Source organism: Nelumbo nucifera, chromosome 1 (assembly GCF_055504915.1).
Source record: "Nelumbo nucifera cultivar China Antique chromosome 1, China Antique-T2T, whole genome shotgun sequence".
Taxonomy (NCBI): Eukaryota; Viridiplantae; Streptophyta; class Magnoliopsida; order Proteales; family Nelumbonaceae; genus Nelumbo; species Nelumbo nucifera.
In genome coordinates this window covers 122,283,579-122,311,487 of record NC_142649.1, presented here as the reverse complement: position 1 = coordinate 122,311,487, position 27,909 = coordinate 122,283,579, and the positions used below count along the sequence as shown (strand labels likewise).

The 27,909-nt window shown below is 38.6% G+C and overlaps 1 protein-coding gene across 1 annotated transcript; it reads right to left on the bottom strand.

Annotated features, from left to right (window-relative positions):
- Positions 1 to 5,027: 5,027 nt before the first annotated feature.
- On the bottom strand, positions 5,028 to 27,274 carry LOC104611645 (Peroxisomal membrane 22 kDa (Mpv17/PMP22) family protein). Its single transcript, XM_010278790.3, has 4 exons — positions 26,755 to 27,274; positions 24,046 to 24,274; positions 6,282 to 6,406; positions 5,028 to 5,540 (listed from the first exon to the last, which is right to left on the bottom strand). The coding sequence occupies exons 1-4, from the start codon at positions 27,115 to 27,117 to the stop codon at positions 5,457 to 5,459; spliced, it is 801 nt and encodes a 266-aa protein (XP_010277092.1). The 5' UTR covers positions 27,118 to 27,274; the 3' UTR covers positions 5,028 to 5,456.
- Positions 27,275 to 27,909: the final 635 nt, after the last annotated feature.

Sequence of the window (27,909 nt, the reverse complement as noted above, 5' to 3'; positions counted from 1 at the left end):
GTTTTTGTCCATTTTTATTTTAATCATTTTTTATATTTTTAGTTGGAACATGTCTATTCAGACCAAACAATTGAACCGTCAACCCAGAAATCGGTGGCTAGACGGTTCCAGTTCTAGGTCAGTTTTTAAGTTACCTTGCTTAATTGGCTTAATTTACTTATTTAGATTAATTAGCTTTGTTTTCTTAATTAATTTAATTTAATGATTTAATTGTTTAATTTACTTGATTATCTTAATTAATATATTTTATTTTAAGGGCTTTTTACAAAAACTAATAATAATATTTGATAAAATGGCAAAATCAGATATACGTTAAAAAAAATTGCAAAAACAGTGATAAGAACAAATGTTAATTTTTTTGGACCAAAATGTTCTTCCTTAAATTCCCTCATGAAATTCGAAAGCAACCACTTGTCATCACTATTCATTGTCTCCTTCGTTTGAATTTCAATATTCATTTTCTAAAAAAAAAAGGGTTTCTAGCATATAAGAACAATTTGAAGACGACATCAGGATTATCCTTCAATTCGCCACTTTACCTTTACATTTTCTAAAAAGCTCAAACAAAAGCAACATAACCGTTTCATATCTCTCAAAGAGGAGAGACGGTTCACACTTACCAGAGAAACGATTTGCTTGGTCATATTCCTTATTCCGTTCAGCCCGGGTTTAGTTTTAATTCAACCCTTTCTTCTTTCCTCTATCAACCTCTTCTTGCATCCAATATCAAAGACAACCCAGTTGTGAAATACCTACCTGGGCTAGAGAAAAAGGAAACAGAAGAGTTGGTCATAGCAAGATGCAAGACACGAACCTGAGTTTGCAAACTAAAATACCCCATTTGTGTCTACTTTAACACTTCCAAATTTCGAACCCCTTAATTAAAAACTACCGAAGTTTTCTTCCCTTCTTTCCATATCCCTTCAAGTTTAGGGTTTCTTTGTGATCCCATGTAGGCCCCTACTCTTTGTCTTCGGTCGGAATTTATATTTTTATTGATCGAATAGTTTATTCATCTCTTTAGTTCTGGGTTCACACTAAAAGCAACGAACAGGGTGAGTGATTTACAGAGAAGAGGAGTTCATCGAGTTAATCCTCTGGTTAGATTTTTTTTTCTTTTTTTTTTACTTTGATGAGAAATGACATCCTAATCAAGTGATCCATGGTGGGTTCTTCTAGTTTTTAATGATTCGATTTTACCATGTCTAGTTCTACATAATATTTGCTTTCTAACTCGGGATCTAACATTTCACTAGTAGCAATATTTCCCACATCAACTATAATCGGTATTGGTATCCAACATTTCTATCCAAGGTTGGACTTTTAGTGATGATTCAAAAACAAATAATACGCAATGGTTGCACAACATCTATCAAAATGGGTTACTAGCTTACCCTGAGATTGGGAGATTTGAACAGATAAAAGGACGATATATAGCTGAGAATGGAGCAGTGTTGCAGACGTTTTTTGAAATTAGGAACTTGGAAGGCAGTGAAAACTGAGAACAAAATGATAAAAAGATCAAAAAAAAAAAAACTCATTCATCCATGGATTCACAGACTGCTCCAATCTCGTAGAACAATGTCTGATGTTTTTTTCATCACCTATGACTGAACGAGGGACAGTGAGGGAACGAAAATGAGAGAGAGACGAACACAAATGATCATAAGTGGGTTTATTACTGAGGGTAATTTGGTCCACAAAAATAAAGTTTTCCCCAACTTACCGTTTTTGAAATTATCTTTGAAATATAACTGAATTTGTCAATAAGATGAACTTTGTCATTCTATATGTAAAATGTCCCTTTATTTAATTTAATTAATTAACTTTATTAAATAAATTAAAACTTTAGGGTCATTTAATTAATTAACTTTATTAATTAAGTAAATTAAAAATTAATTACACTGAAATAATTTACTTAATTAATTTTATTAAGGTGGCCCATTTTCAAACTTTAGGTTCAAAATGGCCTTTTTCAAACTTTTGGCTTACTAATGGCCTTTTTATTAATATCAAAATTGGCCTTTTCTATAAGGTTCAAGGGTTGTGAAATGAGTTCCACAAACATGAAAGGAGTAGCATATTTCTTTTCTTTTCTATTAAAAAGGGATTTCTTTTTTGCTCTTTTGATGGATATCGAAGTTGATTGTCAAGTAGATTCTTTTGCATGGTCGGCTGTTCATTTATACATGGACCTTCTTCTACTTCTGTCCAAGATGCATGATCAACAAGCTCGAGTTTGTTGATATATGTTTTCTCCGGGACTAGTTAACTCCCAACTTTCTTGTCTTCTCTTGAAGAGATGGGTACTGGAAAAAGAATAAAATGATCATGAGATCTTGATTCCTGATATCTTAGTTTGTCTACAAAGAATGGACTTATCAACTCCCCCACATCATCAAACTCTCCATTTCAATGTGCTTTTTTTGGTGAAGTCCTTCTAGAGTTACAGAAGGCTGATCAATGTTTCAGCTCTGATGAATTGCTGGAGGATGATCTGCAAGTTGCTACCCATTATTCCTAAATTTAGTCAAAAGACACAGATACATAATATAACAAACTTGTTTTTTTCTATATGCCACATTCTGGTAATAACTGCACTTGGAAAAGATGAACTGATGCACTAAAAAAAAAAACTGAGAGAGAGAGAGAGGGAGTATGAAAGAGTGAAAAAGAAAATTACAAAATGGATTGTCCTCCATGCACGTGGTCTCCATACAGCCTCTGTCTTCTTGTCACCTATCCAAATTCCAAAAAGAGGGAAAATTATTGAGGAGAGCATCAGTATCTGCTTAGTTGAATCTCACAAGGAGACAAGTATACTGGTGGAGCTTCTGGTCTAGTAAGACTGTTACCATCTTACCAATGGGGTTTTAGTGTTTTACTTTATTGGGTTGAATCATTGTGCGGTCATAATTCATAAAAAGGTCCCTTTCTATTCTTACCTTATTGATTATTGTATTCCCCAAATATCCTCGATTCCACCTCTTTCGACAGATATAGGAGGAAGCAGCTGCCTGGGTAGATGAATGACAGAGAACCTAAAACTTTTAGAAACGATTGTCTGAGTTGATGGTTATCCTCAACACGTCCATAGTTGTCACTTGCAATGAGTAAAGATGCACGACTTCATCTAACATAATCCAAACGCATTACCGTCTCTATCACCATTTTATTCTCGCATTTTCTTTGGTAAGTAAAACAGAGCTAGACGGGGGGTTGTGTAAATAGACAGTTGAAAAGCAAGCACGTCTCTACAATGAATTGTGACCAGAAAAAGAAACTGGTGGATACAATTGCTCGAGTACCTAACATAAACTAATTACAGTCCAGCAGAAGGGACGTCCGGCGTCCCTTCACATCAACACAGTAATGAGTTGTCTATATTTATCGACCATGGAGAGTTTGAGTTTCTCACACAATCTACGCTTTAACTCTGTCAGTCCTCCATGCGGAATATTTACAATGAGATGATCAAACTTACATGACGCTCCACATGTAGCATCAAGCTGGGTGGGTTGAGTAGTGCTCACTGAGTGTAGTGTGGTTACAACTTACAAGGGTATGCTTACAAGATCCAGAGTCCTCGAATTTTTTTTTTCTATCAAACCAAACACAGCCATACAAATAATTTAACCCGGTGCTAGAAATTCTGCTTAAACACCTGTCGGTTTTCACTTTTTAGGGCCCCGCCCAAAAAAAAATTTGGAAAATGTACTCTACAGCTCACTGCAGAATTCTGAATTATAGCCCCTATAGTCTATTAATAACCCCCACCTCCTTATAAATTGCATCATATCCGTGGATTTAGCATCAATCCACGGTCAGGATTCTCCCCTGTACGATGGGACTAAAGAATTTTGAGCTGGGTTGATCAGTGTTCTCTTAAAAAACTTTGCTCCCTCGTAAAAAATATATACTTGCCCTTTTTTACAGTGGATAACTGAGACTTAGTCACGCCTTTTGTTTTGTTGAAAATATTTTAATGTTAAATGAGGTGGTTTGAACATCCATACTATAGATAAGACCTGAATTCCCCAGAATAGATTTCTGTCTTCCTACAACCAGCACCTACCCTATAATCAAGGACTGGTCTGGACAATCACATTTTGCACCATTAATGACGAAACAATTGATCAAAAGTATGGATTTATTGATTCTCAAAGTACATTAAGTATGAACGCAGCAATTTAATTTTCACTATGAATCTGCCAAGACATATATCAGTCACGCCCCCTTCCCCTCAAAAAGGAATATTTATACGCCCTCCATATGATTTGCTAAACCATACCCACTATTACCTACACTTTCGGTCAGTCTCCGACGCGTATTCAGTTATATAATGTATGTATAAATACATCTGCTATGCTTCTATAAATAAAAACAAAGACGTGTACAACGACTATATGTAATCAAATCAAAGAGGAATACACCAATGGCCCCTAATTGTACGAATCACTGACGTGTTCACTCTTAATTGGTTACAGAGTCCAATGTAAATTAGGTAATGCCTTCGACCCGACCCGGCCCTCTAAATGAAAATGTACAAAGTATGGAAATCCATGCCTTGCGAATACCACTTATCCCAAGGCGTACATTATTAAATATTAACCAATGGAATTTCAATCAAAATATTAACCATTGCTAAAAGGCGTACATTTTAGCAAAAACCCCACTGACGCTGAGCTGAGGGCTGCTCGTCAATATGTTTTTGTTTTTGAGAAACAAAAATACTGAACCCGATTGGAAGTAGTCGGGTCATACAACAACCTCCAAACATGCCAAGTCTATTTTGCAAAATATGAATCATGAAGGCACACAATGAAATATACTGCTAACTTAGGGTAAAAGGTAGTTTGGGCTTCATCTTTCGGACCAACTGTTAGATTCTATCATGTGCTACTGCAAGGCCTAATCCAACACAAACTCACCTCATTCTTGTTCGTGTATGTCTCTTTGCCTACTTGGTACTTAACAGGAGATAGTCAATATATAAAGCGATGTGAATACAACATCTAAGAGAGAAATAATCAGAAAATCATAAATTCTTCCTTATTTTTTATTTGTACAAAATGATTATCTCAATTGTGTAAATCCTCTAATAATGTACTTCACCTTCTCATCAACACGTAAAGTTGTTGTAACTTGTAAGCTAGATGTTTGAACCTCGTTCTCAAGACCTGATCCAACTGAAAATTGTATCTGCTCCTATGAACTTCACATTCTCCTAGCCTATCTTTCCTGCCGCTTGGATAGTAGATAGAATCGGACGGAGCGCCCCCGCCCCCAAAACCCCCAAAAGACCAAAAACAGAACCCAAAAGAAACTGAAAAAAAAGGAAGCTACATTTATCTCGTATGCAGCTAAGGTTAGATATAAGTTCTGGTTGAGCCATCTGAGATCCCTAACATGAGCAAACACCCAGACCTGACAAAGATGTGCAATCAGCTGAGGTACTACTCTGCATTTGCCTTCTTTAAGCTTGCCATGTATGTCATATAGATTGTCCATAGATAGGAAAATGAATTGCTTATTAATGGCTGCCAAAACAGAAATTCCAAGATAACAAACATAAATGATCTACCATCTCACCATCAAGATAAATAAAATCATAAGCATGGTATATCGTTCATGTGGGACATGGATCACGCTACAATGAACTACCAACAAGGTCTCCTTGACAGAAACCACCCTGGATGGAGATTTTATTTACCTAATTATTTTTTGGTCAGGAAACCTATGTTCAAGGAAAGAACGCACAATGAGATGGTTAAAATAAACTTTTTGGCTAGAAAGTATCCCAGATAGTAGGGGTGTCAATGGACCGGTTTTGGGTTGGACTCCATCCAAATCAAAATCCATTTGGACGGATTGGATGACCAATAAGACATTGAATTTGGATGGACTGGACAAACCAATATGACATATTGGATTGGACCTGGTCCATCCATAATGAATTTATATTGGATTGAGCCAATATATGGTCCATTGATAGAAGATAAGAACATAGGTGTCAATGGACCAGGTTTGAGTTGAAACTAATCTAAATTAACAGGAATTTGAACAGATTAGACAGTCTCTGGGCTGGTCCAAAATGGTCCGAAATATTCATTGGACTGGATTGGACTAGGTCCATTTGTAATGGACTCACATTGGACTGGACCAGATTGGACCAAATCCAGTCCAATTACACCCCTACCAGATAGAACCAATTTCAGTGTAAATATTCCATCACCATCCATCCCAACAAAGAATTATTTTGACAACAATCTCAAACATACCTGTAGGTGGACAGGAATGAATTTAAATGTGACAAAGTCGCACATGGGCCAGTACATAAGACCATTTTTCAGTGTTGGAAGCAAGTCTCGCTTCAATCTGGCTACAATCTCAGCACCATTTTCACCTGAGTTTCACATCCATGGCATCACTTAGAAACAAGAATTAGGCTAATTTCTTATACATGTCAAGATATACTTGTATAGAGAACAATTATGAGCGCTAATCAATCAATGATTTAATAATGGAAGTAGACAACAATAGGTACTGAAGAAACTGAAATAAAGTACATATATTCGTTCATGAAGATATACAGCATTACGGGAAACTAGAACCTAGAAGTACCACTTTCGAATGCCTGTTTTTATCACTTGAATCATGTAATTTTTGTATTTGGGCATGCCTCTTTTATCTAATATGTTTTAGCTTAAAAAAGTAAACAAATAACAGACCTGAACCATGTCAAAATGGGTTGAAAATTAAGTAAAGGTGACAAGATGAACAGGCGCCTCTTCTAAAATGAATACAGGAAACTGAAAATGGGGCCTGAAGAAAAACTTGAATTTTAGGGTCCTCTTCCTAGTTTCCATAATATATTTCAGAGGGGCTTCAATAAGCAAATAACGTACTTGTCTTTGGATTGCTGCTTATTTGGATCATTCATATATCTTTACATTGTAGCATTATAATCTTACCATGCAAGCACCCTTAGCTAAGCCCTTATTTAATCATGTCAGGATAAGAACACCTATTCTGATTTTTTTTATCTCTTCTCCTTTATTATCTTACCATGCTGCCGATTCACTTGCTAAATAAGTGGTGGGAAGGAATGATTTATTTTGGGCTGTACAGTAATCTTTCTTTTGGGGAGAGCTAAGAGTTTTACCCCTCTCCCTTGTACTAAATTCTTATTTTAATAAAACCGATTCTGTTATTGATAAAAAATATATCTTCTCCTTTATTTCTTGGCAAAATTTATTATTTCATCCAACTTATGTGTTGGATCAATAAGTGGTTGATTTTTTTTTTGTACTAGCATCATAAAACTGTTTCAGATTTTTAGAAGAGCTTGCTCCATGGTATCTCCTCTCACTTTTTCAGTAATTACCTACCTTTCCTTTTCTTCTATTGTTTCTATATTAGTTTGTTGTTTTTATCTAATATAGCAACTACACTTCTTTTTCCTTTGTAAGGCTTTCTTTTAATTTCTCATTTCCATAATCTGTCCAATAATATTATCATTTAGTAGAATCAGGTCATTCCACCTATCATCTTAATTCTACATATTTCTTCCAATTCATTGTTTCAATCCTAAAGTCTCATATCCTACTACATAGAAACCATGGTTTCAAATGTCGCGACATTTCGCTAATGTCGCCCAACATATGTCAATGTCGAGGCTCATCGACATGAAAATGGATGGTAGTATAAAAATTACATTATTTCGGTCGACATTTCCTATATTTCGGAAATTTCGACCAAATCGGTCCAAATAACCAAAAAAAAAGATAGTTTTTCCTATTATGTCGACAAGATGTCAACTAATGTACATTAATAATATAATATATTAGTATATTATATTAATATAATACAGTATATTAATATAAATTATTCCATTAATAATTTCTATTTAATATTTCAAATAAAATATTTATAAAAAAGAATTAACAAAAAATTAACTACTTTATAATATAAAACATAAAATATTTTTCAAGTAATAAAATATTAACTAGTTAGTATGTTCAACACTTCAATCGCTGGGAGGTTTTTCAGCGAGGGAAAGTAGTATGGAGGAAGGGAGGTTTCAGCAGACTGAGGCTCAAAGAAGATCTCCAAGGGTGGAAGCAAAGCAGTTCCTATTTGAAAGTTACGGGGTGAAAGGGAAGAAAGCTTTAAGAGAAATTAATATGGCCATGGTGTTGCTGGTAGGGGAAGAAGCATTGGTGTGGTTTCAGACTTTCATCGAAGATGCTGTTCAGGTGAGTAGGAAGTCTGAATACAAAGATTCAATTAAGATTAATGGCAGGAGGTATATAGAAGAAAGAAGGGAGAATCCTAAAGGAAGGTACGTGGTGCTTATGGAATTCTTTGGGGAAGGAAAAAAGGCTGGGAAGAAGTTTCAGGGATTTTGAAGGACTTCATTACATGGGAGAAAGCTAGAGAAGAAAGTAGAAGGGAGCTAGTAGAAGAAACACAGGGGGTTTATGGAGACTCTACAGTGAGGGAGAAGAAGGAACTGCCAGTAGAGGTAACAGAAATGCAGCTCATGGCTCAAGCAGCAAAGGACTGTAGAATGGTTTGCAACATGCACAAGAATGACTGGGAGAAGAAATTTATTGTTACCTTAACAGCCCCACCGAAGGACTGGAAGAGAATTGCTGAAGAGTTACTAAAGAAGCTGAAGTTAAACAGTACGGTTATTTTAACCCCCTTTGAAAAGTGTTAACTGTGTAAGGCCCTTCTAGAAGTAGTAGAAGAGAAAATGGAACTCCAGGCTATGTGTTGTCAATTGGAGTCAACCTATGTGACTGTCTCAAAATGGACTCCTCATTATAACTCTAAGGATCTGCATGCGAGGGACAAAGTAATTGTTCAAATCTTGGGGCTACCGTTTTACCTATGGATTTCAGATGTTTTTGTCTCAATAGCTACTCTGTAAAACAATAGAGGGTTTTTTTGTTAAAGACCTCCACTCAGCTGCAGTATGTTTGAGTAATGTAAACTTAGAAGATATCCCACGTTCAGTAAAGGTACTGGTTGATGGAATCTTTTATTCAGCCTGGCTAGTAACAGCCATTGAAGCTGAGCTTTGGAGGGAGGGAAGAAGGGAAGAAGATGAGAAGGTAGAAGAAGAATGGCTACGTGGAAGAAGTCAAGTGGATGCAGAAAAGGAGAAAGGAAATTACACTGAAATGGCAAGGCAAAATCTGGGGAGAGGAAAAGGTGAATTAAAAAAAGAAGAGGTTTGTAAGGCAAGGAAAGAAAGGGATGAGACACACGGCTGGTCTTATGCTGAGGTGCTGACCAATGGACCTAGACGTGTGAATCAGTGCCAATTTCAAATTTCAAAAGAAGGGATGGGTCAGCCAGCTGGTGGATCAGATTTGAACAGAACTGAGCCATTAGGGTCAAAGGCTATTAACCCATCACGTGGCACTTTAAGTTATCACGTGATGGGTAATAAGAAAGATGGGCCTGGGCTGGTGAAACAGGAACTGGGTAACTTAAAACTTAATTTGGGCCCAGTTGTTGGGCCTCAAAGGGCAGCAGCACATGACAACTTAAAAGGGCACGTGAGTCAGAAGGAAAGCCCTTTAATGGACGATAATATTGGTCCAGCTTCTTCCCCTTCAATCAAATCAGTGACAAAAGGAAACCGAAAATACCAGACAGTATTCGGCAATGATCTGGGTACAGAGTAAAGGGAAAACTCTGGTTTCCCCTGAAAAGCGAAACCCAAAACTTAATAGATGTGGTGGTAAAGGTAAGGAGAAGGTGCAGAAACCAGATTCAGAATTTGAAGAGAGTTCCAGCGAGTACGAGTCAGACTTGAGTGAATACTCAAGCTTGGGCAGTATAGATCAAACAGTGCGGATTGATATGAATGAAGCAGAGAGTTTCAACACTGAAGTACTGTTCTTGGGAGAAGAAAAGGAAAAGTCGACCAATACAAAAGAAACAAAGGAATTTAGGCGGGCAGTACATGCAGTCGAAGTTGAGCAGATGACACCTTCCCCTGAATTAGAGAGACTACCTCCTGTGTTCCAGCAAGAACAGGATGCACAGGAAGTGAGACAAGAGGAAACTTTGAAGATGAGTATGAAGGCAATAGAGAGGGGTGCACTTGAAAAGGTTTTAGGCGCAACCAGAATTGTTAATGATCCCACTCTCACTCAACACAGGCAAATTTCAGGGGCTGATTCTGATTTTCTGGGCTCCAAACAAGACTTCCCAACCACACTTGTCTTCGATCCTCATCCAATGTCTCCAAGTAAGTGTGTCCGTTCAGTTTTGGCTACTGATTTGTGTGCTCTGCCTAAAACAGGTACACCAGCTAACCAGCCTGATTGGTTAAGGAGAAAGGGTAGAGATGAGACTGTGAGATTAGAAGAGGGAGAGGTAGAAGATAAGGGGGAGGGTGTGCAAGAAAAGGGTGACCCAACCTTAAGGGAGAATACAGAAGATAAAGGAATTCAGAAGACAAAGAAGCTTTCTAGAAAGAATGAAGAAAAAAACAAAAAGCGGAAGAAGAAAAAGACAGAAGTGGAAAGGTTGATATCAAATTTAGTGGGAGAGGAGATAGACGGAAGCAACAAATGTAGGGAGGAAAAATAAAAAGATGGTTCAAATTAAAAAGTGAAAACATGAAATTAATTAGTTGGAATGTAAGAGGTTTGGGGAGTGCAAGGAAAAGGAGTGTGATAAAAGACCCAATAAAAAGAGAGGATCCTGATGTGGTAATGCTGCAAGAGACAAAATTAATAAAATTGGATCAAAGGCTGATCAGTAGTTTGTGGAGAGCGAGAGGAATAAGATGGGTTGAAGCTCCATCTTGGGGGGCTTCAGGGGGTATAGTGATTTTGTGGAAGGATGAAGTGCTTGAAGCAAAGGAAGAATTGATGGGTAGGTATACTATATTAATTAATGTCTATGAACCAAATACTTATAGAGAGAGAAGTGATATGTGGGAGGAACTGTATGCAATTTGGGGTTTGTAGGAAGGTGCTTGGTGTTTGGGAGGGAACTTCAATGTGATAAGATTTTCCAATGAAACTTCTAATCCCAATCAGCCTATCACCACTAGTACGAGGAAATTTAATGAATTCATAGACTTGTGTGAATTGAAGGAGATTTCCCTGTTGCAATCCAATTTCACTTGGTCCAATTTTCAGAAAAACCCACTATGATCAAAGCTGGATAGATTTCTGTTCAATAGAGGAAGGGAAAATCATTGGGAAGGTTTGGTTTCCAGGGCATTGCCTAGAGTCACTTCAGATCACCACCCCATTAGATTAGGAACAGAAATCTTCTTACATGGCCTTGCTCCTTTCAAATTTGAAAACATGTGGTTGACGCATCCGGATTTTATTCGGAAAGTGGAGGATTGGTGGAAGGAGGAACTAAGAGGAATAAGGTGGGAAGGAATCAAAATCCATAAGAAATTGCAAAGATTAAGGTCTAAAATAAAGGAGTGGAATACGGATCATTTTGGAAGGTTGGAAAAAATGAAACTAACTCTAATTTCCCAAATTGAAGAGTTGGACAATGTGGAAATTGAGAGAAATCTTTGTGCGGAAGAGAGGGATTTAAGATGGAAATCAAAAAAAGAATTGGAAGAAGTCCTCAAGATAGAGGAAATATCTTGGAGACAAAAGTCAAGACAAAAATGGATAAAGGGGATGGGAATACACAATTCTTTCATTCGATCGCCAATGGAAGAAGGCACAAAAACTTTGTGGCTAGGTTGGAAATCAATAGAGAACCAATCTCAAATCAAGATGAAATTGCCAGTATCTTTGTGGACCACTTTAAATCCCTTTACAGAAGACCTCTGGAGGATAGATTGAGATTAGAATGTTTGGAGTGGCCTTTGCTAGATGAGGAGGCAGCACATTGGCTGGAAAGAGATTTTGAGGAAGTAGAAATAAGAAAGGTTGTGTTCTCCATGAATAGGTTTAAAGCACCAGGCCCAGATGGATTCACAATGGCTTTCTATCAGGATTGTTGGGAAGTGTTGAAAGATGATTTACTAAAAGTCTTTAAGGAATTCTCAAATACACATATTGTTAGCCCTAGAGTTAATGCAACTTTCTTGGCCTTGATTCCAAAGAAAGGTGATGCTAGCCATCCAAAGGATTTCCGACCCATTAGTCTAGTGACTACTGTTTACAAGATAATTGCTTAAGTCCTATCATTGAGGATCGAAGTAATTCTCCCTTCCCTCATCAATCAATATCAAGGAGCTTTTGTTCAAGGGAGACAAATAGTTGATCAAATTCTAATAGCCAATGAATGTGTAGAGGAGATGAAGAGATCTAGGAAGGAAGGTTTTGTGTGCAAATTGGACCTAGAAAAGGCCTTCGATACGGTGGATTGGGGTTTTTTGAAAGAAATTCTGCATCAACAGGGTTTGGGGAGAGATGGTGCAATTGGATGCTTGGGTGTGTACGATCTTGTCATTTTTCTATCCTTGTTAATGGAGTGGTAAAAGACTTATTCCCAGCTTGTAGAGGGTTAAGGCAAGGTGATCCCCTATCACCCTTCCTTTTTACTTTAGTGGCAGATGTCTTCGGTAGACTTCTCTCTAAGGCAGACAGAGAAGATGAATTTAGGGGTTGGAGAGTGGGTAGAGACAATGTCCCACTTACTCATCTCCAATTTGCAGATGATATCATTATTTTTTTGTGAAGGAGGAGACATTAGGAAAGTCGGGAGATTGAAAAATCTAATCAAGAAGTTTGAAAAAGTGTCAAATATGAAAACCAATTTGGACAAGAATTGCATAGCAGGGATTAATATGGAGGGGATGGGCCTACATAGGATAGCAGATTGCTTAGAATGCCATATCACCCCATGGCCTCTGACCTACCTAGGGCTTCCCCTAGGTGCAAACCCGAAGGAAAGTAGGTTTTGGAACCCAGTTATAGAAAGATGTAAAAAGAGATTGGTTGCTTGGAAGAGAAGTTACATATCTTTGGGAGGTAGGATCACTCTGATAAAATCTACTTTGGCTAACTTACCCATCTACTTTCTCTCTGTCTTTAGGATTCCACCAAGAGAAGAAAAGAAATTATAAAAAATTATGAGGGATTTCCTTTGGGAGCCGAGAGAAACTAGAAAGGACCACTTGATAAAATGGGAGGTTGTGTGTAAAACAAAGGAAGATGATAAAACTCAGACTAGATGTTCGTATAAGTTCAGATCAGAAGAAAGAGAAGAGAGAGAAAAAGGAAAAGGAAAAGGAAAAGGAAAAGGAAAAGGAAAAGGAAAAGGAAGAGAAGAAGAAGAAGAAGAAAAGGTCACAGCCAAACTAGAGAGAAAAATTCAGATCCCTCTAGTCGGCCCTTCTTTTATTTACTCTTCTAAGGTATACAAGAATTACCATTGTGCCCTCACTTAAGTGAGAGCCACATCAGCTGAACAATTCATATATAACTAAACATAAAAGGGCTATACTACCCTTGTGCAGCCGACTCTAACACTCACCCTCAAGTTGGTGAGTATATGTCATATAGTCCCAGCTTGTTACATATGTGGTCCACTCTTCCCCGAATCAACCCTTTGGTAAATAGATCTACCCATTGATTTCCTATGTTCACATATGTTGTACTTATCACTCCACTAAGCACCTTCTCACGTACAAAGTGGCAATCCACTTCTATATGCTTCGTCCTTTCATGAAACACTGGATTGGAGGAGATATAAACTGCAGCTTGATTATCATAGTATAGTTTCATAGGAGTGTCAATCGAGTATCCCATCTCCTCTAGGAGATGCTTCAACCACACTAGTTCGCATGTTGTGTGTGCCATAGCCCTATATTCAGTCTATGCACTAATTCTTGCTACCACTATTTGCTTCTTACTCTTCCAAATCACTAAGTTTCCACCAAGAAAAGTGCAATAACCTGTAGTGGACCTTCTGTCAAATATGGAACCGGTCCAATCAGCATCCATGTATCCCTCTATCCCAAGACTTCCTCCACTCTTATATAACAAACCAGGCTCCCTTCAAATACCGCACAATCCTTAGGACTGCCTCCCAATGTGGAATTCGAGGGTTCTACATAAACTGACTGACTACACTGACTGCAAATGAGATATCAGGTCGAGTGATGGTTAGGTAATTAAGCTTACCCACCAACCTTCTGTACCTTCCCAGATCCTCAAACTCCTCACCTGTATCACTACCCAATTTAACATTCAGTTCAATGCGTGTTCCAACTGGTCTGGCACCCAACAACCCTGTTTCTTCTAGCAGATCAAGAACATATTTCCTCTGGCACAAATTAATACCATTCTTGGACCTCGCAACCCCTATCCCTATGAAGTATCTTAATTCGCCAAGATCCTTTGTCTAGAAGTGATAATGCAAGTAAGTCTTCAACCTGTCAATCCCTGGTCTGTCACCGCCTGTGATAACAATGTCATCTACATATACCACCAAGAGAATCTTCCCAGCATTTGATTCATAACTGAATACGGAATGGTCAACCTGACATTGTTTCATTCCAAACTTCTTCACCACTTCACTAAATCTCCCAAACCATGCACGGGGAGATTGTTTAAGTCCATAAATAGCCTTCTTAAGTCTACATACCTTCTCACCCTCCCCCTGAGCAACAAACCCTAGTGATTGCTCCATGTACACCTCAAGAAGATCACCAAATAAAAAAGCATTCTTGATGTCAAGCTGAAACAAGGGCCAATCAAACGTAGCAGCAAGAAAAATCAGAACACGAACTGACCCAATTTTGGCAACCAGAGAGGTGTTTGTGTAATCAATACCATACAGCTGTGAATAACCTTTAGCAACTAACCAAACTTTCAACCGTTCAACACTTCCCATCAGGTAAGTATTTAACCGTGTACACCCACTTACAGCCTACAACATGCTTACTAGGCGGAAGAGTGGTGAACATATGAGTACGAGTCAGGGTCGAGAGTTCTCCTTCCATTGCTTGGCGCCACCTTGGAAAAGTGAGGGCTTCCTGGACATCCTTAGGAACAAAGACAGAGGATAACATAGAAACAAACTGGCGATGGGAAGCCGAAAGATGAGATAAAGAAACATAATTGGAAATGGGGTGGAGAATGCAACTGTGTTTACCTTTCTGCAAAGCAATAGAAAGATCAAGATCAGAAATTGGGGTTGGGGTTGCGGTGGTAACAACTGTCGGATCTATCGACGGTGACGAAGCTAGAGGAGCTGGTGCCTGACGATGTGTATACACTTGCCAAATAGGTGGTCCTCTCTTAGGTAGTTGCATGGAGGCAAAGACTGGGTCACAACTGGAACAAGAGGAACGAAGTGCTCAACAGGAACTGGAAGAGGGGATGATGGCAACGGAGGAGAAGAAGTATCCGACCCGAAGAAGAAAGGAACAGACTCAAAAAATGCAACATCCGACCCGAAGAAGAAAGGAACACACTTATGCCATTTTTGAGTCTTGGAATAGCCAAGAAAGACACACATAGTGGATCTAACATCTAACTTGTCCATTCCATGCCCAAGATTATGAACAAAACACACACATCCAAAAACTCTAGGAGTAAGGGGAAAAGGAGACAACATGGGAAACAAAACAGAGAAAGGGGACTGACCTTCAAGGATAGACATGGGCATGCAGTTAATAAGAAAGCAGGATGTAAGGACAGCATCACTCCAAAAGGGTTTGGGGACATTCATCTGATGTACAAGGGACCGATTAGTTTCCAAAAGGTAACGGTTCTTTCTTTCAGCCACCCTATTTTGTTGAGGGGTGTAGGTACTCGAGGTTTGATGGATAATGCCATGTTGTTCCAAATATTCTTGAAAGGGTGTGGAAAAATACTCGTGGCCATTATCAGAACAAAGAATTTTAATATGTACACCAAATTGATTGCAAATTTCAGCATAAAATTTTTGGAAGATAGAAAATAGTTCACTCTTTTCTTTCATAAGGTAAAGACGACTCAACGATGGAACAAGTAACTAGAGAACTCTAAGAGACGGATGATCAAGTCTGCAATGCCACTGATGAGAGGAAAGAGATGACTTAAGAGATGTTGTCGAACCACCTCCATCAAGATAATACAGTTCACCAGCTTCATGCCCTCCACCAATCTTCATCCCCGTCTTGAGATCCTGAAACACACAAGAGGAAGGGTAAAGTTATTGAGCAATTAATAGAATTAGTCAATTTACTAACAGACATCAGGTTAAAGGGAAACTTGGGAACATATGAAACTGAGGAGAAGGATAATGAGTTTGTGTCAACATTACCAACAACACATATGGCTGATGTAGAGCCATTGGCATGAGTAACAGAATGGGAAGTGGACGGAGAAACATATGAAAACGCACCTGGAGTTCCAGTCATATGATCGGAAGCTCCAGAATTTATAATCCAACGGGAAGGTGTGGATGCCAAACAAGTCGTACCTGAGTGTGCAAGGGTAGTCGTGTTCTGTTGAGATGTACCCTGAATGAACCGCTCATACTCATCCCGTGAAACACTCACCATCTCCTTTCTGGAAGCATTTGTAGATGTAGTGGGGATTTGATCAGTAACTTGAGATTCTTGTATTAGCTACCACCATTTACAGTTGCATGATTTGCCCAGGTTGAAGGTGGGCCATGTAGACCATAGCAAAAGTTGATAGTATGTCCCTCCATACCACAACGAGTACACCTTCTCTGAGTATTACCACGTCCCCTACCACGGGCTCCCCCTGAGTCTCGTCCTCCAACATGACCACCACCACGATTATACATGCCACCACCACCACTACGATGGCCATGCTGACCTCCTCTACCACCACGACCTCCCCCTCTCGTAACTGCAAATGCAAACCTATCTGACATAGTGGAAGTTTCTGTGGGTCCAACTAAAATCCTCTGAAGACGAGCAAACACTTCCTCAAGAGAGGGAAGAGCGGATCCACCTAGTATTTGTGCCCTTACGGGTTCATACTCAGACTTCAGCCCTACTAAAAATCTGGGCACATCCAACTGCTCTCTCTGTTGTTGCTGAATTTTGACATCAGGTGTAAGAGGATGATAAACATTCAACTCATTTCGTAAATTTCTCATACTGGCATAATAGTCTTCAAGACTCTAATTCCCTTGTTGCAGATTGAAGTACTCTTGGTACAGTTGATAAACCCTAGTAGTGTTATCTTGTCCAGAATATAGTTTCCTTGCATGATCCCAGACTTCATTGGCTATATCTAAAAACATGAACTTCACATTGATTTTGGACTCCATGCTATTCCATAGCCAAGTCATAATTTGAGCATCCTCCTGCTCCCATTCATCATATCCCGGAGAATCAATTAGGGGTTTATCTTCCTTTACATGTTTCACTTTCTTTTTGGCTTTCAAAAAAACTTCAACAGACTTGGCCCAAGGGACATAATTCTCACCATTCAGTTTTATAGAGGTCATCTACAAATTCAGATAATCAGAAGGCACCATCACACTTGATTTGCATTCACTGTTGTCTCCCATGACTGCACAAGAAAACAAGGGGAAACTGTACCACTAGATTGTCACTCTACTGCCCTAATAAATCACCACTCCACACGAATGATTGAACACCACTAGGGTTCCTAGTATCAGGTTTCAGCAACAACACTCACAACTCTTCACTACTGTTTCAGCACTAGAAACCCTCACAACACACCTCACGAATAGGATATTCAGTTCTGCAACATATAAAAGAAAAACTTACTACATACCACAACTTAGTTCGAAGATCATGTACCTGTCGAGTAAAGGGTACCAAGTTTGCACTGTCACCATCACAAAACCAGCCCTCTTCAAACTGCTGAGTAGAGGGTTTTCTACCAACACACAAAACCACAACAACTGCACTCATTGGAGGCATGGAAACCCCCAGAAGGAAAAAACAACCAATCATTTTCTGTCTTTCTAGAAAACTCTCTAGTTATCAATGAGGATTTTGTAAAACCCTACAACAGAATGCGCAGAACAGAGAAAAAAAGGAGGCGACTGATCTGAACTGATTATTGTGGCTCTGATACCATGATAAAACTCAGATTAGATGTTCATATAAGTTCAGATCAGAAGAAAGAGAAGAAGAAGAAGAAGAAGAAGAAGAAGAAGAAGAAGAAAAGGTCGCAGCCGAACTAGAGAGAAATTTTCAAATCCCTCTAGTCGGCCCTTCTTTTATTTATACTCTTCTAAGGTATACAAGAATTACCATTGTGCCCTCACTTAAGTGAGCCACATCAGCTAAACAACTCGTATATAACTATACATAAAAGGACTATACTACCCTTGTACAGCCAACTCTAGCAGAAGAAGGTGGTTTAGGTCTAGGGAATATAAGGAAGAAGAATACAGCTCTGTTAGGGAAATGGTTATGGAGATGGCCTCTTGAGAGAATTTGTGGGTTGAAGTAGTGGCAAATATACATGGTAGATTGGAGAATGGTTGGGACACTAGTGTATCGCATAGGACTACCTTGGCAGCAACTTGGAAAGCAATTCATAGCCTCCTCCCTCAGTTTCTTAGGTACATCAGGTATGATGTTGGCTCAGGGAACTTAATTCGATTCTGGGAAGACACTTGGTTTGGTGACCAGCCTTTAAAGGAGGTTTTTCCTTCTTTGTATTTATTTCGTTGTATAAAAATAAGGTCATTTCAAATTTTTTGGTTCTTCCTTCTTTGCCTTTTGAGTCTTAATTGGGATCTCGGATTTCGTAGGGGTTTGAGGGGTGAGGAAGCAACTTGTCTGTCAAAGCTTCTCCTTCTCCTTGATAGTGTTTGCCCTAAGCTTTGCAGAGGTGTTGGGCTGTGAGATTAGGAGTTGGGATGTTAACTAGTAGGCTTACCTTCAGGGGGGGGGGACCTGAGGACAAAGGGATTCTAGAAGCCGGTGGTGGAGAGATTTGCAAAGAAACTGACCTCATGGAGGAGAAATTATATCTTCTTAGGAGGAAGAATCACCTTGATTAGATCCACGCTAGCAAATCTACCCATTTGCTTCCTTTCCCCTTTTCGGATCCCGTCAAGGATAACAAGACAATTAAAAAAGTACATGAGAGTGTTATGGGCCCAGGCTGTTGTGGATGCATTCGTGGGAAGAATTACCGCCGCCGGCAGCAGCTGTGAGGGGGGCCCACACAGCAGCTTATCTTGCCACATCAGCTCTTCTTGCCAGCTCGCCAATAGTTTACTTATTCCAGTTCTGTTCTTAGAGAGATTTTTTATGGAAACCATGGGAGGAGAAAAGAAAAAGGATCACTTGGTCAAGTGGGATCAGGTTAGTAAGCCAGAAGAGCAAGGGATCTAGGATTTGGAAACATTGCTCGTAGGAATACTGCCTTGTTGGGTAAATGGTTGTGGAGATTTCCTTTTGAAAGAGACATGTTGTGGCACAAGGTAATTGCAAGCATTCATGGTCTGGATTGTAATAGTTGGGATGCTCAAATGACTCCTCACTTGACTTCAGACTCTCCTTGGAAAGCTATTCATGATATATACCCTATTTTTATTAGTTCCATTCGGTATGATGTGGGCAAAGGGGACAATTCGTTTCTGGGAAGACCTTGGCAGGGGAGTCACCATTAAAACATCATTTCCTTGATCTCTATGCCCTTTCTAATTTCAATAATCAAACCATATCTAGTTTAGGAGTGCCTTCCCAATCAGGTATCAACTGGAACCTTGGTTTCAGAAGAGGTCTTGCGAAAAGACTAAATAGAATGTAATTTGTTGGTTGATCTTCTTTGAACTTAGCAGACAGTTTTCTTAGACCCAAACCTAGAAGACTCTAGGTTCTAGGTATTTTCCTCATATGGACTTTTCTCCTGCTCCTCTTTTTTCAAACATCTTGCCTCTGTTAGCTCCAAACTCCCAAGGGGTGGTTCTCCTAGTGAAAGAAATTTGGAGTAAGCCTGTCCCACCAAAAATTCAAGCTTTCTATTGGACTCTCTTCCTTGGTAAGGTAAATACATGTGATTTGTTGCAAAAAAGGAGGCCTTTTTCCTGCCTCTCTCCCCATATGTGCTTTTTATGTAAGGATAGTAGAGTCCCTATCCCGATTACTAATCTCTTGTTCTTTTGTACTCCGTATCTGGGATTTTTTCTGTTCTTTCTTGGGTTGTAGGTGGGACCCTCCCCAAGAGGTGATGGATATTTTCAATCCAAACTTCTTGAGGCAACAAAGAAAAGATGAAGAATAATGTGGAAAGCCACTGAGGCAGCTATTGCTTGGGTAGTGTGGGAGGAAAGGAATAACAGAATTTTTGCTAGAAAAAGTAGAACTTTAGAGGAGGTAACCAACAATATAAAAGTGAGTGTTGCCTTATAGATAAAAGCATTAGACAGTTTTTCTTAGTTACAGATATCCTAAGGGAATGGAAATAAATAGCACAGTCATCAAGAGAAAGGGAAAAACTAAGAGTTGAGTGGAAACTACCAGAAGTTAACAAAGTAAATTGAACTTTGATATGGCAGCTCTTTGGGCAACTTGGGATTGGCAGGAATAGGTGGAGCAATCAAGAATTCAGAATGTAAGATTGTGGCTCGATATTCACGGCCAATTGGCATCACAAACTCAGTGAAGGCAGAGTTACCGGCTTTACTGCAGGGACTCCAATTGGTAAAGCAATTGGATTTTCGACAAGTGGGAGTGGAAGGGGATTCAAAAATAGTCATTTCTTGGGCAAGATGTAATAGACATATTCCATGGATTCTTAAACATATATTCAGGGAAGTTCAAATATTAGCAGAGGATATCAATGCTGACTTCAAGTGGATTAGAAGGAGTGTAAATAGGCTGGCAGATATGTTTGCCAAACAAGGGGCTGCAAGGCAGGTTTCTGTCACTGTAAAAAATTCCCCAAGAGCACCAGATTTGGCCAAACTATGAGCTAAATGGTTCAACTCCCTAGGAATCCAGATGAGCTTCACAGTCATGGAACTCAAAATATCTCTTGCTTCGATCAGAAAGTGAGCAAGCCTTCAAGGACCATATCTTTCTAAACTGTTGTTGACAGAACCTCCTTTGATAGCTAGATTAGACAATCTCTGTTCTTTTGCTATTCAAAGCCCAGATAGGACAGCTGGAACCTCAGCCTTTGTGGAGTCAGTAATCCCAATGGGTCCACCGAAAGCCCACCAAATGCTTCCATCTCTTCTTCTTAACACACCTCCAATTCCAACTGTACTGAGATTTTCCCAAAGCACTACCATCAAAATTTAAAACAAAACCCTCCTCATTCCTATCTAGAAGGAGTTTGGGAACTCTTTGAGGGATGGGGGAAGAAAACAAGATCTCCACCACATTCAGCTGTAGATTTTTCAAACTTCAAAGAAACCCCTTTCAATTCCGTAGGATTCAGCACCCACAAATTACACAAGTAAGATATTTGAGTGATCAAATCACCCACAAATCTACCTTTTTTTCTTCAAAAATATGGTTATTTCTCTCTTCCCACACCCCACAACACTGGTTGGACCACCGTATTCCAAAAAATTTTCCCTCTTCTACCAAGACAACTACCTTGCCATTGTCAAAGGAATTCTTCTATATGTTCAGGAGCAGCCCAGCTGTAACCTACAAGATTAAGGAAGTGCAGTCTGCAGATTCACCATTACTGCGGCATAGGGTACAGACATGGGGGAGGGGGGGTGTATAACTTACCTTTGTTTTTTTTTTTGCTGTAATAAATCACAAATGTTTATTTTTTCCAAGCAGGCCTCCCACACAAAGAATGAAACTCTAGGAGGGATATGTGAACACCAAACCTTAAAAGGGAAACTTGGAACATTTTCTTCCGACACCAAGGCCCTGAAAAAGGAATTAGTTGAGAACTTCCCAGAAGGGTGAAGCTTCAAATTCGTTGGTCAGGGGATGAAGGGGAAATGTAAACATCTATTGAGCAGAGAAGGTCTGCAGCTTCTCCATTCTCTACATTCCTTAGAGGTCTTCTTAAACTTAAGTTCCAATTGGTTTCAGGGGGTACAGAAGAAAGGCAAGAGACAATTTTGGCTTCTTGGTTTTGGGAGAGGTGAAAAAGGCAAGGGTAAGAATTAGCCAAAGATTTTGGAGAAGAGAGAAGATGGGAGAAAGAAAAGGGGAACCAAAAGTATTCTGTCCGTCCTACCCAGTTATTATTTATACTAATGGGCCGAGGCCCAATAACTAACAGCCAAAGAACAAAAGAAATAAAAGCCCCCAAACATTCCTCCCAAAATTGGGGCACTATGTTGGGAAGTGTAAAACGCAAAGATCAACACTTTGGACAAGCTACAAAAGAAGAGGCCAAACTAGTGTTTGTCCCCAAATTGATGCATGCTTTGTAAGGTTGGCAGTGAGACTTGTTATCATTTTGCTAATCACTTGTCTTTTTGTTGTGTTTATTTGGGAAAGTTTTTCTCTCCCTTTGGTTACAGGTGGATGGTGCCCTTAAATATAGCAAGTCTTTTCCATGCAGAATCTTCAATTGGTCAAAGAAAAGAGATAGGATTTTGTGGAGATGCACAAGGGCATCAATTTGTTGGACACTATGGGAGAGAGATGCAAGAATTTTCAAGGATGAGGAAATAAGTCCAGAGGCAGTGTTTGAAATTTGAATGCATTATGGCTAGGGTGGTGCATTGGGTAAAATCCTTGGAGTTGTTTTCTCCCTGTACATATATATGATGATTTGTGGAGGAGGTGGGGAGAAGTGGCTTTCTTCAATGAAGTTGAAAATCCACAATCTTTGGACACCACCTAAATAGGGGTTTATCAAACTAAACTTTGATAGAAGCAATATGCGAAATCCAAGCCCATCAGGTATGGGAGGTGTTTTTTATCAACAAGTATGGAAAGTGAATTTAGAAACAAGGAAATATTATTACCTTGTTCTCAAGACCACTTGGTGAAGGAACTCTAGAAGGCTGAACTCCTTGCTGTACTCCAAGGACTGATTCGGGCCAAGGAGATGAACATAAACAATTTGATTGTAGAAGGTGACACCATGGTTGTAATTTGATGTTTGGAAAACATGGAGAAAGCAGTATGGGGTTATAGAAATGAAATGAAACAATTGAAACAGCTGATGAGGAGCATAAATTTAAAGATACGAGTGCCGAGAACAGAAAATGGGATTGCTGATACTCTAGCTAAGCAAGGCATCAATAGAAATCAGTTGTTTTGGGCCTGTTTGTAATCTGTATACCTTGAAGTGGTAGGGTAGTAATCACTACCCTATCCACAGGATGCTTGTAATGATTGAAGCATTTTGAATCTTTAATAAAATTTTGCAGTTACTCATAAAAAAAAAGCCCCTGACTACACTATCAACTGCCAACAAGACACATTAATCAATGCAAACAACACTAAAAAAGTAAGAAACAAAGAATGATTATACTAAATTATCAAGTATTACAAATCTACCACTTGTGTCCAAATTTTACCTTAAGGGGTTGAGGTTCATTGGTCACATATTACAAATGTGTCAAAGAAAAGAATCCCCTCAAGTGTCGTTTCATTCTTCACATCCATACAGATCTAATACAGGTATGGCACTCATTTTGAAGTGTTCCATGTAACATAGGTTAAAAACACAAAAAAAAATTAAAACAGATTATGTAGATATAAGCAAAAGACACAGAATTGGCCTTTAACCCAGTCTTATGATGAGAACTCTAGTTCAATTAATGTATGAAATGCTTGTTCTTGGTAAGAGTCATCACAATTCACAAGTGTAGAAGACCCTTCCACTTTTAGCATGAGCCTGAAAGTTGAGCCTCAGGGTGGTTTCCCTAGCCTTGCTCCAAGGCAAACCTCAAGACATAAGCCTTACTTTGTAAAATGATGCTACAAAATTGTCCTTGCATCATTGCATGTGAAGTATAATCTTCTTTTACCTCCTCTTTTCTTTATTCAGTTAAGTTTTTACCTTTTCCTGTCAAACTAGAAAGAGATTTTATAACAAGAACACAGAGATGCAAGAAATCATCATTACAAAAACAAAACAGTAGTTGTGACAGACAAAAATAAAATAAAATAAATACCATAATTGAAAAAAGGAACATCTTGCTTACCTTGTAGAGATGCATTCAGAGAAAAGAAAATAACAGTCATTGTAGGTCCATAAACAGTCTGCCCCATAACAATTTTCTTTAAGGTAGTAACCATATCCCGCTTTGGAAAGACTCTTGACATAAAGTTGAACCAGAAGTGAAGTGATGGTCCCAAAACAAACATTCCATATCCAGCCATACGTAGTGTTCTTATTGAATCAAAAGATTCTGAAGATGTTTCCGAGATCATCTGAGAAAAGTTTTTTATAGAATCGGGATATAATGATGTACCATAGGTAAAATCATTCATATAGAAAACCAGCAAAGGGAGACACAACATTTGACAATATAAAACTATTGAGTTACAGGTTCAAATTTCAAATACACTTCAGAATTTTTTTATCAATTGATCCTTTTCATGCAAATTTCACAAGAGAGAATATTACCATTAAAAAGGAAGAGTTGACACATCTGAGTGTTTTTTTAATCAGCGATTCAGCAAAGTAGAATTCTAGACTTCTATTGTGAAAACAGAAAATGGTGATGTATGTACAAGATGTACATGTTTTTGTACATAAATAAAGACCCATATAGCATAACACATTTCCATTTCCCTGCTTTATTGAGAACCCCACAATCACTAAAAATTTAACCCAATAGACTCTTTCACACAAGAGTTTAGCCTCTATGTCCTGCTCCATAAGATCCAAGGACCATATGCCTCTCCTCTTATCCAGCTTATGATTGATCTTGAGTCTCCTTCAATTTGCTACCCCAGTAACCTGCTGCCCTTTCTAGTTTCAGCCCTTACATTACAGGTAGTAGCACCGCCCTTATTGGCTTTTCTTCCCCTATAAGGCTTGAATATGCAAGTAACACATCTGCCTGCCACATACTTGATGTGATGGCCTCATTGGATAGTTATTTAAACTTATACCCGTTTCATCCATCTCTGGTTTAGTCATCTCCTCCGCTATTACATCTCAATTTCTATTCCTATACAAGCAATAGAGACCTACATTTGGTAATCATCATTTCATATTTTTTGAAGTTCCCATCCGTACCTTAAACGCAGCAGAAGGAAAGAAAGATATCGAGCCATGATATTTTCTTTTAACAATATCAAGCCATGATATTTATCAAATGATAAATATTGTGGCTCCATTAATCACCAGCATCATCATCCAAGCCTTATCCCAACTATATGAGGTCGGCTACATGAATCCTGTCTCACCATTCCGTTCTGTTTAAAGCCATATCCCAACTATATGTGGCTCCATTAACCAACGTTTCAAAAATCATGTGTCAGGCATACCTAGGCAGTTGGCTCAGGTGAGGCTCATTTTCTGGTGTTTGGCTTTTATGTACCCATGTATGCCTAACCTGAATTGTTGTTCAGTTTTGATGAATTAAACTTGAACAATGCTGAATAGGTAATTTACTATATTGTAGAATGAACCTATGATTTATAAGATTTAAACAGTTCAAGACCATGTGGAACTTGAATGTATGATCCTATAACTGTTTTAATAACACATAATGTTCTAACCAAGTTGAGCTAACAAGCTTTTTGAAATATTTTATTTCTTTCAGAATCTTGATTTGCATATGCCTGTATATTAAATTTTCTTTTTTTTGTGATACCTCACTTCTTTCAGCCATGTGTCACAGGCTTTAGGAACTCTTTGCACTTGAATGGTGCTTCTTGCTTTTAAAATGCTACCAGGAACCCAAAAGGTCATTGTCACTTTATCCCTCGTTATTAAAACAAGTATAGTCATATAGTGCCCTTAATTTGGTGTGATGGCTGACATCCACTTTCTCACAAGAAAATGGACAAGGTCAAGAGCTGGTATTCCCTCAATTGCCATTTTATGTAGGAAAGAGGCATCATACATGATCTTTGTACTTCTTGAGCTCAATGGGTTACCAGCAAAATTACTAAAGTAAGGGCAGACCCGCTTTCCTTGTTATATTTGTTATTGTCAGGGTGGCGTTCTTGCAGTAATTTCTTTTTATGCTCCTTTTTTGGAAGAGAAAGATAATTTCTTTTTATGCTTCTTTTTTCAGAAGAGAAAGATAATTTCTTTTTGTGCTCCTTTTTTTACTCATCTCAAGTAATTAATCTCTACATAACACACAAATGAAGGGAAATGTCTCTTTGCAAGGATGTTATTTTTTTCGCTTAGAAACTAAGGCTGTGAGTGGTTGCACGTAAAATAAAGGAAAATAATGGTTTCCTTAAAATTATATTCAGTAGGAAAACGAAAAAAAAAAAGTATTGCTAAGTTTCTTGGTGTTTTGGTGTTTTGGTGTTTTTCTTAGATTTGAAAACAAATTTGAGTAGTTGAGTGTTGCAAAATATGAATAGAGATGGCTAACTTCTGTTTGGAAAATAACTCACAGAAATTTGGGAGGAATGGCATTTTCCTACAACCAGTACTCACATTTTGGGAAATGTTTATTTTCCACATACATTTTACGTGAAATCAAACATCGTAAAATAGCAATTTTCAGGAAATCATCGGTTTTCCTTCATTTTACGTGCAACTGGTGGAGCCTAAAAAGTCGAACAGAAGTCCATTTGCACCATCAACAGAGTATGGACCTCAGAAAGTGATGTACGACAAGATTCAGTACTGCTTGAGCAGTTGGGCTAAATGGTGGAATGGATCATAAATAAAACTAATTATAAATGGAAGAAGAAGAATAAGAGAATATTAGGGTTACCTGAGAGGACAAGTCGGCAGCTGTATAAATAAGGGCAGAAGTGATGCTTTTCGTGAGAACGGGATGGGATCCGATCATGCCCAAATACCATCCAACAAAACTACTAGTCGTCGAAGAAGAAGAAGAAGAAGAAGAGCGAGAAGAAGACGAAGAACACAAAGATGAAGAATAAAAAGAAGTAGAGATGCCGGACCCCTTGAGCTTCCTGAATAGAAGAAGGGGTGTTGGAGAGTAAGCTCTTGACTGTTGCTTTGTTAGAAAAGGGGCTTCTATTGAAACACAAAAGTTCGGTATGGAATATCTCCCCACCAGTCCATGGAGGCAGCGCTTCCCACCATTTCTTAGAAACCAGCCGCCGCTCATAGTCTCGCCTTCTCGTCTCCGGTCAGATTTCGTTGAGAAACGAAGGATGAAGGAGGGAGCCGGTGGGGCGGGGGTAGGTGAGAAATGAGCGCTCGCTCTCGACTGCTATTCGGCCTACTTTCTTGGAAAAAGTGGAAACGTAGAAATGAACCTTCGGAAAAGTACACCGGTTTTGGTTTTCAATTTATGACCGGCACGTAAAAAACAAAATACACGTGGCATATAACCTGTACTACACCATTTTCATTTGGTTCTTCTCTTCTCGTTCCCCAAAGGAAAGAGTTCCACGTTCCCTTTAATGTGTTTGTGGTATTCATTGATCGGATATTCGGATTCACAATTTCACACGTAACATTGCCCTACTGGGTTTGGGGCGTTTGTGGGATGCAGATGTAAATTTAGCAAACGAGACTCCAACGGAACACGTGATTTATAGGTGACAATATCCAGTCCTCTAATTGGGCTGTTGGAATACGCAACCAATTTTGCCAAAGGACAGAGCGTCTTGGGTGTGGAGCCGATCTGGTCCTGTCCCCGTACCAAATTTCTGGTTTATCCCGGTTTCAATCGGGAACCGGTTTAATCCATATCTTACCCATTTATAAAAACTAGTAGGGTCAAAGTACAATCCAAACATTGTTTTTAAGTTGAACAGGTTTTGTTATTGTTTCTTAATTTGTATTAATTATTTAATTAAATTTATTTTTATTAATTAATCTTAAAATAATGATAATATTTATTATATATTAATTCTGTTTTTATTTTTAATAGAATTTATTTTGAATCATTAAA